This window comes from Acinonyx jubatus, chromosome D3, assembly GCF_027475565.1.
Source record: "Acinonyx jubatus isolate Ajub_Pintada_27869175 chromosome D3, VMU_Ajub_asm_v1.0, whole genome shotgun sequence".
In the NCBI taxonomy this organism is placed as follows: domain Eukaryota; kingdom Metazoa; phylum Chordata; class Mammalia; order Carnivora; family Felidae; genus Acinonyx; species Acinonyx jubatus.
The window spans coordinates 77,800,044-77,813,917 of NC_069392.1; the positions used below are offsets into that span (position 1 = coordinate 77,800,044).

At 42.4% G+C, this 13,874-nt stretch overlaps 1 protein-coding gene across 5 annotated transcripts in view; it reads right to left on the reverse strand.

Moving 5' to 3' along the window:
• Window positions 1-5,954: 5,954 nt before the first annotated feature.
• RNF152 (ring finger protein 152) overlaps window positions 5,955-13,874 on the reverse strand; it is a 78,255-nt gene continuing 70,335 nt past the window's right edge. For all 5 annotated transcript variants that reach the window (XM_027069096.2, XM_027069102.2, XM_027069101.2 and 2 more), the window contains one exon: window positions 5,955-13,737. In XM_027069096.2, coding sequence (XP_026924897.1) covers window positions 12,979-13,590 — 612 coding nt within the window. In that variant the 5' untranslated portion in view covers window positions 13,591-13,737 and the 3' untranslated portion in view covers window positions 5,955-12,978. The remainder of the gene's footprint in view (window positions 13,738-13,874) is intronic.

The window sequence follows — 13,874 nt, forward strand, 5'->3', positions numbered from 1 at the left end:
GCTTCTCCAAAATTTACATATTCAGTCTCTCCTCTATTTTATTTTATTTTATTTTATTTTATTTTGAGAGAGAGAGAGAGAGAGAGCACCCAAGCAGGGGAGAGGGGCAGAGGGAGGGGGAGAGAGAGAATCTCAAGCAGGCTCCACACTCAGCACAGAGCCCAATGTGGGGTTCAATCCCACGACCCTAGGATCATGTCCTGAGCCGGAATCAAGAGCCAGACGCCCAACCAACTGAGCCACCCAGAGCCCCATCTTCTTTTTTTTTTAAAGCAAAACCCTGTTTTTCAGAACTGTATAAACTGAAGTCATTCTGAAATTAATAATGGTTTGTATAAAAATAAGTCACCAAATCTCTTTGGAAAAGGCTGGAGGAGCTCGGCTGAAATTTGAGGAAGTGCAAACCTTCTACTTTGGAATGAATGTTACCTTTACGATGGCTGGGGAATGAGGCAGACTAGCATGGGTAAACTAGGGACCATTTCTTGGTTGCCTGACATACAGCTAGAAACGAGATGTGATTTGTCCTAAATGGGGTGGGGATGTAATTTAACTGTGCAGTGGGGCCAATTGTGTTTAAAGTATATATAAACTGGGGTGCCTGGGCAGCTCAGTTGGTTAAGTGTCCAGCTCTTGGTTTTGGCTCAGATCATGACCTCCCAATTTGTGGGTTCGAGCCCTGCATCGGGCTCTGCGCTGGCAATGTGGAGCCTGCTCGATTCTCTCTCTCTCCCTCTCTCTCTCTGCTCCTCCCCACTCTCTCTCTTAAAATACATAAACTTAAAAAAGTAAAGTATACATAAACTGATAGAAATTTATGGAAGCATAGATAGTCCTTATATTGCCTATATATTGGGTATATGGAAAGTAACTATTACAACTATTGATTTCATTCCATGAAATTTATATTTCTGTTAAAATGATTTCCTATGAAATGGGAAAACAATTTATTTTTAATTTATGTGTCGTGCACATCTTCGTAAACTCCTTTGTTTTTTTGTCTAGTCCTCTATGCAGCAGTTTTCAAAGTGTGGACCTCTGCCCATGGCAGGGCCAACAAATCTTCCTAATGGGTTGCCCTTGCCAATCTCAAAACTTTTTCTTAAATGACTGCATGAAATCAACTCATTAATAACTGCCTACATATGTTCTGCCACATTTGGTATTTTTAAACCAAAATTAGTGCTTTTTAGATTTTAGAGAATTTAGGCATGGCTCTAATTCAGTATTTTACTAATATCGCAAGGCTCCAATTACATGTGTGCATATGCAAATGGTTGGATTCCTACAATCTGGGGGAAGGATACATATTAATTATCAGGACTGCCTTGAATAATCGGTTTTTAATTGCCACGCTTCTTGCTTCTTCACAGCAAATTATTGTTAGTTTTGTTCCTCATTATCAATTTAGTTTGTTGTGGGTTGTTTTTAACCCCATAGTATGTAGTACTGAATATTTATGAATTTTTAGGCTATAATTTTCCAAAATTACTCTGGTATGTATGCACTTGTTCGAGTATGAATCATCCATTCTGTTATTACTAAAGCAGATGTATCCATAGTTCCCCTCATAATTTACTGATATGGGAACATTTCATCAGTCATGTGTGCAGAACACGGAGTTTTAGCATGCAAATTATAATATAACATGAAAGTAAATCGAATAGAAGTATTGGGTTATTTTACATTTACATGTTATTGTTTAAAATTTTGTTTTCAACGTTTTTTATTTATTTTTGGGACAGAGAGAGACAGAGCATGAACGGGGGAGGGGCAGAGAGAGAGGGAGACACAGAATCGGAAACAGGCTCCAGGCTCTGAGCCATCAGCCCAGAGCCCGACGCGGGGCTCGAACTCACGGACCGCGAGATCGTGACCTGGCTGAAGTCGGACGCTTAACCAACTGCGCCACCCAGGCGCCCCTACATGTTATTGTTTTAAACAGCAAACATACAGGCTAATGGTTTAATCTTACTACATAAAAATTAAGCAGTGTGTGTGTGTGTGTGTGTGTGTGTGTAGCCATATTTTAACTCTCCAGAATAAGTCAAATTGTGAATCATTATTCAAGGTCAGTAGTCTCCAAACTGTGTTTTACCAGATGTTAATAGGTGTTCTGCAAATAATGGATTCTTTACTCACCTCAATTGGGAGAAAGTGATACGTACTATGTTTCCTTTTTCCAGATTTGCAAGGCCCTTTAGCATATTGTGATGATTAATTGTATGTGTCAACTGGGATAGGCCATGATGCCCAGATATTTGGTCAAACACTGGTCTGGATGTTACTGTGAAGGTATTTTTTTAGATGAGATTAACAGTTAAATGGGCTTTGAGTAAAGCCCATTGTTCTCCATAGTGTGGGTGGGTCCATTCAATCAAAGATCTTGAGAGAAAAAAATACTGACCTCCGAGGAAGAGGGAATTCTGCCAGCAGACTTCTTTGGACTCAAGCTATAACATTAACCCTTCTCTAGGTCTGCAGCGTACTGGTTTACTCTGAAGATGACCGCTTCTGTGATTTCATGAGCTAATTCCTTAAAATAACTCTTATAGATAGATACGTATACAATATGATAGATTTATATAGATATATGTATACACACACACACACACACACACATATAGAGAGAGAGAGTATACACACACATACACATACCCTATTGGTTCTGTTTCTCTAGAGAACATGCTACATACGTTAAAGTCTCTGAAAAGTTCTGCAATTAAGAAAAAAAAAAACTGTTTAACCCATTATTATCCCAGTTTATTTAACCACAAAACATTTTTCACATAATACCTACAACTATCTCAAAATACAGCTTGGGAAATGCTTTTCTCAAGACATGATCTTAGATAGCGGTTGACCCATAGCCTATGTCAGCAAGATCAGACTCGACACCTATTTGGCTCAGAAACTAATAGCGTAACTATTGGAACAAAAGACTCAACGTGTCCTTTTCTTCTGCACATGGCACAGGCAGATAACAACCACGTGTTCTGTGAGCACAGCGAGGTGAAATGTTCATTGTGGAGCGGGTTTCACATACAGTGATGTCTGATGAAAATAACTACCCGTGAAACAGACCCCATGGCTGTGCTTTTGTAAAACGTTCTTTTGTGGCTATTTCTGGGGACTGGAGAGTCATACTGAAATATCATCAATCGCCATGCAACACGGCATAAGGCAATGCACAGATGGCAGGGAGCCTGGCAAGAAAGGCCAACTCTGCCTCCATAAAAGGCATCATGCCTCCTCTGTCTCTTATTGTCCCTTCTTGAATGTGTTTTCACAAATGGTTCTCGCTGACCCCAATTTATCCTTCAGATCTCGTTCTAGAAGCCATTTCCTCCAGAAAGCCTTTTCTGACTAATGCCTTACCCTGAACCCACCAGATCAGCCTGACCTCTTCCCTATTATGTGCATTTAAACACCACATACCTCTGCAATGGCCATAAATTGTATGTATGTATGTATGTATTTTTAAAATGTTTGTTTATTTTTGAGAGAGACAGAGACCGAATGCAGGTGGGTTAGGGGCAGGGAGAGAGGGAGACACGGAATCCAAAGCAGGCTCCGGGCTCAGAGCTGTCAGCACAGAGCCCGACATGGGACTGGAACCCATGAATTGCAAGATCATGACCTGAGCCGAAGTTGGACGCCTGACCGACTGAGCTACCCTGGCGCCCCAACAGTATTTATTTATTAATGCCTGTCTTCCCTACAGGACTGTGAGGTCCAAGAGGATGGGGCCATTTCCATCTCATTCATCTTGGCAGCATCAGTGCCTGGCAAGCATCGGAAATGCCATGTGGAGGAATGAATGGCCCAAGGGGAGCTTCCTCCTCCCTATTTTCCCAAGTGATTATATATAAATTATCCTTTCTTTACAGCCCAACTGGTGTACTTTTCTCTACTCTGATCTATCTCTAAAGATCTTCACTTTTTCAACCTTTAAAAACCTCTGTGCCAAGAGTCTGTGAAATGTTCACATGCATTTCATATGAACATCGAGTGTTCCTATGCATGCATGCACGCACCATACACATACACATACACATGCATGTGTGCACACACATGCGCACCTCCACATTCACCTGCCCTTGCAAACAATAATAGAAACATTCATTTATCGAGGCAAAATAGTGTGAAGAGGTGGGGAATGCAGGGAGCAGGAAGAGGAATGAGAGAGACTGAATTCAGTTGCAGCTACAGCGTTTTCTGGGTCAAGCATGGTGCAAAAGTTTTCAAACGTATAAAAAGAAAACCAGAGGCTCAGTCCGCTCCCAGGATCTCAGTTCCTTTGCCCCCAGCTCCCATCTACCCAGCTTGGTGCTATCCTATGTACACGGAACATGGCTTTTTCTTCAAGAGTCATCATTGGAAACAAAAGCATTGAGAAAAACAAGGCACTGGCAGACAGACAGGCTTTCGTTTCAGGAAATCTGGCCGGATATTTGGAGGCGACACGTATGTAAGGACTGAAGGTGAGGGTGGCATATGCCGTGGACACCAGGCCTGGCTCCCATCACTTCCTGGCGTCCTCTACCATCCACTCCCTACCCTTTGCTGCTCATGCGCAGTGCCCCGTTGTTGGGAGGGGCCAGAGTGGCAAAGACCTCGGAGTGGATACAGGATCCCCCCGCCACCCCGACCTTCATCCAACCCTACACCCAGAGGCAGAAAACCTGTGCTTTCCGAACAGAGTCGCATCTGAAGAGACTGCCAACGCGGGCATTCTCAGACAAGACATGCACGTGGGGCTCGCCTGTGATCCCCTCTCATTCACCCAGTTCCCACGAAGTCTACAGAGAAGTCTCCAGATAAGGCTCTAGGCACAATCCAGTTCTGGAATGGAGGAGCGTAAGTTATTTAATAAATGCCTTACATGCCTTTCTGCCCCCTCCCAGTCGACTCCTTCTCCAGCTGAAAGAAAAATTCAAGCATGAGAAAGCAGCCCTAACAATAAGGGAATCCCTCCCCTCCCCAACACACCCCCCCCCCCCCACACACACACGCACACGCTCTAAGACCAGGGAAATCCATACCAGGAATTCTAAAATATGCTAAATAAATTTCTCATTTTCAAAAATCTGGACTCCCTAACACAAAGCTTGCTTTTTGATACAAGAAGTGGGTATTGAATCACAGTAATCTCACACTTTTAAAACTATGGGGATTATGTTTGAATTGTCCAGAGAGCGCCTGGTCATGCTTATTCTAGCATGCATGCGTATCAGATCATCGATGACCCCTCAAGCAGGATTGGGCCACTTGCTAAACTAAATTGAAATTCATTCATGTGACCCAGAGTTACTGAAAGGATGCTTTTATCAAAAAAGGCTCTCCAGGGACACCTGGGTGGCTCAGTTGGTTAAGCGTCCAACTCAGCTCAGGTCATGACCTCCAGGTTCATGAGATTGAGCCCCGTGTAGGGTTCTGCACTGACAGTGCAGGCCTGCTTGGGGTTCTCTTGCTCCCACTCTCTCTGCCCTTCCCCCTCAAAAGAAATAAATATATATATTTTTAAAGGCTCTCCAAAACACTCTGTCCCACTGATGAGAACATATACTGAAAGATACCTCTCCAGACAGACCTCTCACTACACAGGAGCCTGTGTGAAGTTGTTCTACACATAGTACAATAAGATGGTCCACCTGGGGTCGGACACACACAATGCCGTTTCTAAACAGTAGAAGAGAAAGAGGTAGGGCCACCAGAAGCCACGAAAACCCAAGTTGCAAAACTATGTTTGGGCTTGCTCATTACAAATGCGTTCTTTGGCTTCTCAGAGGAGCCACTTGAAGGTCACCTCCACTTAAAATTCTTGGCTCGGGAGCTCCTTGTTGCTTTATTACCTGAGTCTATTAAAATTCTTAGACTAGCTGATGATGAAAATTCTAGCCAATTTTTTTTTTCTCCGTGGAGTGGGAAGAAAAAAGAAACAAACGCGTGAGTCTATTTGAAATCGTTTTATGAATTTTAATCATAGCAAATGTGTTTTAACAGTAGTCATAAAATCAACATTACCACATATACAAAGGACAAGACACCAGTTTGGCATACAAAAATACCATATATTAAAATGGGGTTCATTGGAAAACCTCAGGACTTGCTAAGACACCATCTACAACAGAGAGAGCAAGCAAGAGTGCTTTTAAGACATTCAGATTTATAAACAGCAGCTTGATACCCCCTTCCAAAGTCAATTATTTGGCAACATTTGAACAATATTTTCTACACAGCCCAGCAGCTCATTTATCTGTAGGGCTATTTGGCCCTTTAAAAGAAAAGCTCCCAAAATAAATAATCCGCATAATTGTAAATGAAACACATTAAGGACTTGAGTTAGCCTCTGAGCAGCATTAATCTAGCCATTTGACTGGAGTATTAGTTATCCAGAGGGCCAGGGAACCCACCAGTGGAGCTGGAAGAAGGGCAGGAACCCCGTGCAGCAGCTGCATGGCTTACGTCGGGGAGCTCCTCTGCCCCATGCTGAAACCAGCCTCCCCACCTGCAACCGTCAAGTGAGGCAAACAGGAACACGTGGTGGTATAAAAACTATATATATAATAAATGACAACAACCAGTAGAAAAACCAAAATAGTCTCGAACGAGTCTTCCCAATAGTATCAACCTACTCAAGTCAGGATACATCCACAGGCACAGGCATGGCATTCCACTGTGAAGAGGCCATTGTGAGAGTTTGTCTGTAATGATTCAGCAACCACCTCTAAGAGCAAGCTCTCAAATTGACCGGTGTGTGGACAACCCAGGGGTCCTCCTTGGATCCGCTCATCAGCTGAGCCCATTCCCTAGATGTCTTCAACTTCAACACCCTGAACTGAATTCGGTAGGCCATTCTAGAATGACAAATTGTGCTTGGCTACGTTATTCCTAGTTGTCCTTGTGTTTTTTTCTTCAGCTGGTTTCTGCCATGATGGACCTTCAGCTCCTTTATATTTGGTTTTGGACCCATAATCCCATTATAGACTTCCCTCCTTTTATGCAAGTATTTTCTCACCGTCTTGGGCAGATCTGCGTATCTATTGCTATAGATCCAAGATCACGTCCCCACTGCTCCCACACAGTGGGTGGGTTGTCTCTCAGCCAGAAACATCAGACCAGGACTTTTCTGAAGCACAGTGTAAGACAGCAGCCTGTTCTCCCACTGCTTAAATAGAGATGACACAGATTGAGGTTGATACTTGTTTCCCTCATGGGGGCATCTGCCTCATCTATTTCCTCCTTCTTATAGCCCATGCTCCTTTACCACCAACACATTCAACTGTCTTACTTCTGGATTCTCAAAAAGCAAATGTCAAATTAAAAATCGAATGTCCCTTTGGAAAACTCTTGTTAGAATCACCCAGTAACTCACAGGAAGAACACAGAAAACTTCCACATGAGCTATTAGCCCTACATCCTGTGGTGATGAATTTAGAGCAGTGTTCTAGAAGAACAGGGACAGCTATGAGAGCACCCCCAGAAAAACCAAGAAAATACATGCTGTCACAGACTTTGAGAGACTCCTCTGTACTTTGCCCCAAATATTACTGATTGTCCCTAAAAAGATCATAATATGAATAGTATCAAAAATCTTAGACTAGAATAATAAAGTCCAGCTAACGAGATGAGTGTTTTCAAGCACCACTACATCACAAGTAAGAGATACATAGTGGGATACCCCAGGCAGTGAATCCTGAAGAAAAAAAAAAAAAAAAGGAAAAAAAAGAAAAACCCATTGGCCCAACTGTGCAAGGAAACTTGTGCAGAGAAATCGGAGCCATGTTGCAAGAGTTCAGGAATAATGGTACTCCCCGCATGATGCTTGAGCAGAGCCAAAAAACAAGCCATTTGGAAGACAGAAATTAAATGCCCCACCTGTTTATGTTCTTCAGTCATCAATGGCTTTCCAATAAAATGTATACAGTAGAACCCACCTCTTTGTATATTTGAAAAGTCTCATGGGTTTATTTCTATAGACATTCCCAAAAGTGGTTGGTTTGATATAATGTATGCAGCCTATAGCATGTGCTAAGAAATTAACATCTAAATTCAACATCATATAACCCACAAGTGGGAAGACATGACTAATAACATTTTTCCTTGATTTTTTAACTCTTATTACAGCTACATTGTGTGTGTATCTACATATATGTCTATACCTACATGTGCAGATATAGATATATATCTCTATACAGTGAATCAGGTCAGAAAAAAAAAATCAATGGCTTGAATTGCCACTTATTTTTTTTAGAAGTATTTCATGCTTAATAAAATTTAACTGATCTTCATTGCTTTTGAAATAGACTACTATTTTCAATAGTTACTGAATGATCTTGATCACTTAATTCTTTGGAGCTTCTGTTTTGGTAAGGGTTACCTTGTAAGTGATGTTTTACTGGTAACGATGGAAATGGCAAGGAACGGTCTTTCCTTCCAGGTCTGGGACAACAGATCAACTGACTGGTGACTTCTTGTGTGGAAAGAAAACACTGATTGGCGGGCAGCAGCATTCTTCTCAGATAAGATAGAAATTCAAACCTTTTCGATATCACTCCTCATACCAATAGCCTTTAGACCTCTAAGTTCCTCTTAAGCCTAAAGAAAAACTACCATTTTGGCAAAAAACCAAGCTAAAAAGAACAGTCATGCCCACGGATGAGTTCTAGGGAAAAAAAAAAAAAATTCACCGATTCTGCTCAGTCGAAACAAATGCGATGTTTATGAAATCTAGACTGGAATAAATTCCATACTATCAGGAAGAGTCTCATCTTTCTATGAAAACGTATTTCCAACGGAATTTTCTGCTTTCCTCTACTCACTTAAAAAGCAATTTTAGTCATTTTAATAACCCTCAAGTCTTTAAATTCCATGGGCAATGTTTTTTAATGTAAAAAATAAAAGTCTTTGAGCAAGGCTGCAAATTTTTAATTTGTCCAGTGATAACTGAAAGGAAAAACCAAAGAGACTATAAAACAGTGTCAAATCTCATTCTAAAATCGTACCTATGTTTTAGTCTGGCACCTGAAAAAGGATGCCCACACATGCCCACACCAAATACAATGACAAGCTGGCAGACTTCAAGGGCAAACGAAAACCCTCTGTGAACACTGCAAAACGTGCTTGCTCTTACATTTCACACCTTACTAATGCAGTGAGAAGTTTGAGTATGATGACAGAAGTGAAGAGGAATTTCATTTGACTTTTTTTTTTTTTTTTTTTTTTTTTATCTGTAACATTTACTTTTTGGACATAAGACCCTAAACACAGTTTCACAGTACAGGTCATGCATAGCTTGCAAGTCAAACATTTTACAGCTACTGTCTAACTACTATTTGGGGACGATAGATTCACATGCAGCTAATGATCCCAGAAAAGGGGCTTCATAAAGCACTCTTTAAGCTTCGCTGATCATTCTTTGGCCCAACGTACGTAAGTAACAACCCCTAAGGGCGATCAGTACATTTCTATTGTCATACTTGAGATCATATACTTTTTAAGCCCAGAAAGGAATTTTTCAACCAACTGCATGTTACTAAACCACAAACTGTCTTCTTGGCCTTACTCTGTTACTCTATTAACACTCTGATGCTAGATCCCAGTGCACACCCCTCCAGAACTGCACTGTCCACTATGGTAGCCACCAGCCATATGTGAGTGACTATGTTTAAATAACTTAAAATTAAATAAAATGCAAAAGCCAGCTCCTCAGTTGTACTCCCCCCATTCCAACTGCCCACTAGCCAATGTGGCTAGTGGCTACTATCTTGGACAGCAGAGGTTATAAACCATTTCCACCATCAGAGAAAGTTCTATTGAACAGACTAGATCTCAAAGGCTGCACCAGCATACGGTTTAACCTTCAAGGGACCTACTCTTAAGTCATGCGCAAGATTAAACTTAATTATATTCTTAAAGAAAATACCTTTTAGCTTTCTAATCATAAACTATGACCGGAACTGAGAACTAATTTGCCTTTTCATCACAACTTATGCCCCAGGTCACTACACAAAAATTTTCCAAAGACAATGCTGTTTTGATAGCATACTTGGCTCTATTTAACATATTAAGCATTCTCTTGCTTATGTCAAGATCATTAATAAAGATGAAAATTCATGCTTAAGGTTTACTATTTACACAACACTCATTGTCCTTTATATAAGAAGGGGGAGGGGAACCAATGGTTTGCAATTTCAAAACTTCAAATCACGTTGTTTTTATTAAATGTCTATACTCTTCCTTCAATCAACCCTCCTGTCATTTTCCAGAGAGGTAGATGCTAACTAAAATGAATATATATATTTAAAAAAAAAAAAACCCTAAAGCAATAGCTGAGTTAGTAAAGTGTATTCGTCCACCCTCAAAAAGATCATAGCCCAACAGAGATGTCAACTGGCCTAGGCAAGGAGCAAGAGAGAACTACAGTGCAAAGTTCTCGACCTCCCCTTTGCTGTAGAATTCCAAGCTGCCACGTGCCTCTGTGGGCCTCAACGGACTCATGTACAAAATGAAGCCAGCAGAGGCTGCTTTCAGCTCCAACTTTCTGTGCTTTCGGTTGTGACTTTTTCATTGATGTGCAACTGTGACTTCTGGTTGATTGTGTCACTGGACTTTTGTCACAGGGGGCAGATGAGTTGTTAGTGTCGTGGGTAAATGTCAGAAGAGGCCAGAGCAGTGGGATGTCAACCATCATGAAAACATCAAGTCTAGGAAGACTTTATCTGCAGGCTGAGATATCACACACACACACACACACACACACACACACGCACGTGTGTGCACAAATGCACACCTTAACGAGCAGTGCATGAATAACTGCAGGCAGGATCCATTTAAACAGGATTTCTCATGTCAGTAAGTCTCACACAAAAAATTCTGGTTTAGGTGTTTTTGCTACCCTAAACTGTAAAGTCAAGAATCTATCACAGAGCCGATTAATTTTGCACTGCTTCACTGCAGCTCTAGCATGGGATTGTTTTTTAAGTTACGTGGACATTTTTATTCTACAGCTTTGCACTAAGAAACACAGGGCGCTGTATCATCACACACATTAGTGTCTATAAATAACCTACTTAACACGTAGAACTCTAGGACACGCTACACTACAGGGCCAGTCATTTCCTACTGTACGTAAACAGATGTAGATTATCATTCAAAAAATTAACTTAAATATGGCCTGGCTGAAAATTGCAAGGGTAAAAGCCCATTTGAAATGTAGCATTCTTAATGCGACATTTTGGTGTGTTTTTTCTTTCTTTCTTTTTTTTTTTTTTCCCTCCAAGAGGAATAGAAATTAGGTCAGACATGCATTATGGCAGCCTGGAAGAGTTTGAGAAATTGACACTAACCCAACAGTATATTATGTTACGTAATAGAGGGTAGTATTTAGTTAATATGATACCTAAATTATTAATACCAAATAAATCCTAGATTATTTGTTGTATAATGCCCAATAGCTTACACAATAAAATGGCATTTTAACCTAATTTCTACTTTGAGCTTTCAAATACACTTGCTTTATGAATTCCATAAAAGAAATTAGAAGAGAATTGTCAAACTCATAGCTATTTCTGAACGCACACACATCCAGGTACAGGAATTTACCCTTTGATGCCAGTACATCTTTCTTCATGAGCATCTATAGACTTACTACACACTGAAAAATATTTGAGAACTTCTGATGGAACTGGTCCACTGAAATTGGGAATGTGAGTTGTTAGTTTACCTTGTCACTTTTCTCCATAACAACATATGTTGAAATACAAGAGATTTTCTCACGCCAACAAGAGGACACCGGAATTCTAAATGGTTCAGCTCTCATGGAATAGTATCTTTCAAAAAGTAATCATGGACTGTCTGTTAAAATGCCAGTCTAGGTTTGGCATCGATGGACAACACTCGTATCTATTACGATACCTCCAAATCGGGAGAAGAGACAGAATCTCTTCTGTTCCTCTCCATTTGTGCCTCACAGGATACAGGACTTGAATGCATAGAAGAGGAGCAAATGTTGGAAGTGACATGCGAGTGACACTTCACTGTGTGGGTCCCGGTGCTCAAGAGGGGACCACCGTTTCAGACCCTGGACTCAGGCCCACAAAGTCTTACTCCCGGGATTCTTCTGAAAAGATTCAAAACCTGAGGTAAACCAAATGACACACACACGCACACACACAAATACGCAATATTTACATTTAAAATCCTTATTTCGTGAGATGGCTTGAGAAAAATTGGCATACAGGGTTCCTGTGGGATTAGGCATTTCTCATGATTACTCAGTTTATTGCTCCCCTGTTGGGCTTTCCGTTTAATAAACACATAGCGAGCTCTAATTACAAGGGAAGAAAACTAAAGGTACGTAACAAAACACAACACGCTGGAAACACTTGTTCAGACATTTTCTTCGAAAAACGACTGTCCACTTCACTTATTTTAATGTGGGTGCCGTTCAAAAGGTATAAAAAGCCTTAGCAACTGAAGGAAGGCTGGGTTTCCGTTAAAAAGGGGAAAGAAACCGGCGCTGCATGTTGCCGCTGAATTTTTACATGGATTCTCAGGTTTAATTCTACTGTATACATAGCATCTTGGTTTTAATCTACCACATTTAGAGAAGATCACATTGTATGCACTTGCACGGTTTAACGTCTAAGTAGAATACGTCTGTCTATCTCGTAACATGATTTTGAAAAATCATAAACTACAGTCCATTTAATAAATGATTATGAGGATGCATGCAACCGTCTTCGAAGCTGTTGCCGCCAATGCTCAGAATGATTTGCCTGGCGTGTCGTTGAGACCTCGCATCTACCACCCTTCGTGTCTGTCTGTGGTTCATCAAGCGGCAGGCCCAGAGGCCAGCGCTCGGCACCAAACGATCAGCGTCGTCCCCCCATCTCCTCACTGCAACCCCATCACCAACACCTGCTCAACCCCCAGTTGGCACCCACGAGAGACTTCCTTCCCTTGCAGCCCCGTTCAGCCACAGGATATCACAGTGAAGCGCTTAGAAATGCAAGACATGTTGTGCAGCACGATGCCCAGAAGGAAGACGAGGACGCAGGCCACCAGGATCACAGTGCACACCCCGGACCAGGTGGAGCTTTTCACCACGCCCCGCCGGTCCGGCTCCTCCTCCGCCGCCTCCTGGGGAGCCCCACCTTGCAGGGGCTGCTGTTCTGCCGGGATGGTCACCACGGTGACGGACTTCTGCTGGCTCCCGGGCAGCAGGCGGCAGCCCATGTCTCCGGGCAGCAGCGCTCGCTCCTTGGCGATGGGCAGGGGCAGCATGTAGCACCCATTGCTGGGAAGTTTGATGAAGACCGGGGTGTGCTCGGACGCGTGCGGGATGGCGATGACCGCGAGGACCTCGGGGTCGTCGGGCAGCTGCGACACGGAGAAGCCCGGGGGCAGCTTGGTGATGCCCCGGCACCAGGGGCACCTCACGTCCTTCTGGCTCGTCCTCATCTGCTGGAGGCACACCGAGCAGCAGGTGTGTTTGCAATCCAGCAACTTGGGCCTTCGCCGGGGGCTGTAGTAATTGAAACAGATCTGACATTCCAGCAAGGAATCTTGGGAGAGCGTCTCCATGGTGGGCTGGGCGCGGGAAGGCCAAGGCCAAGGGGAAGGAGCGTGTTCTCAGAGTCCAGAACCCCCACGCCTTCCTTGTCGTCTTGCCAAAGTCGTGAGGAGATCAGGTAGCTCACAGGCACAGGGCATGCTCAGGCGTGTTCATTTCTGGAGGAAACAAACAAACAAAATGCACAAAAGTTAATGACTTCAAACAAGCCGAGATGGTCAGCACATCTGATGGACTTGTGCACCACCGTTCAGAGGTTTTGACGCTGGGTCAAAAGTGTAAAAACTTCCCACTC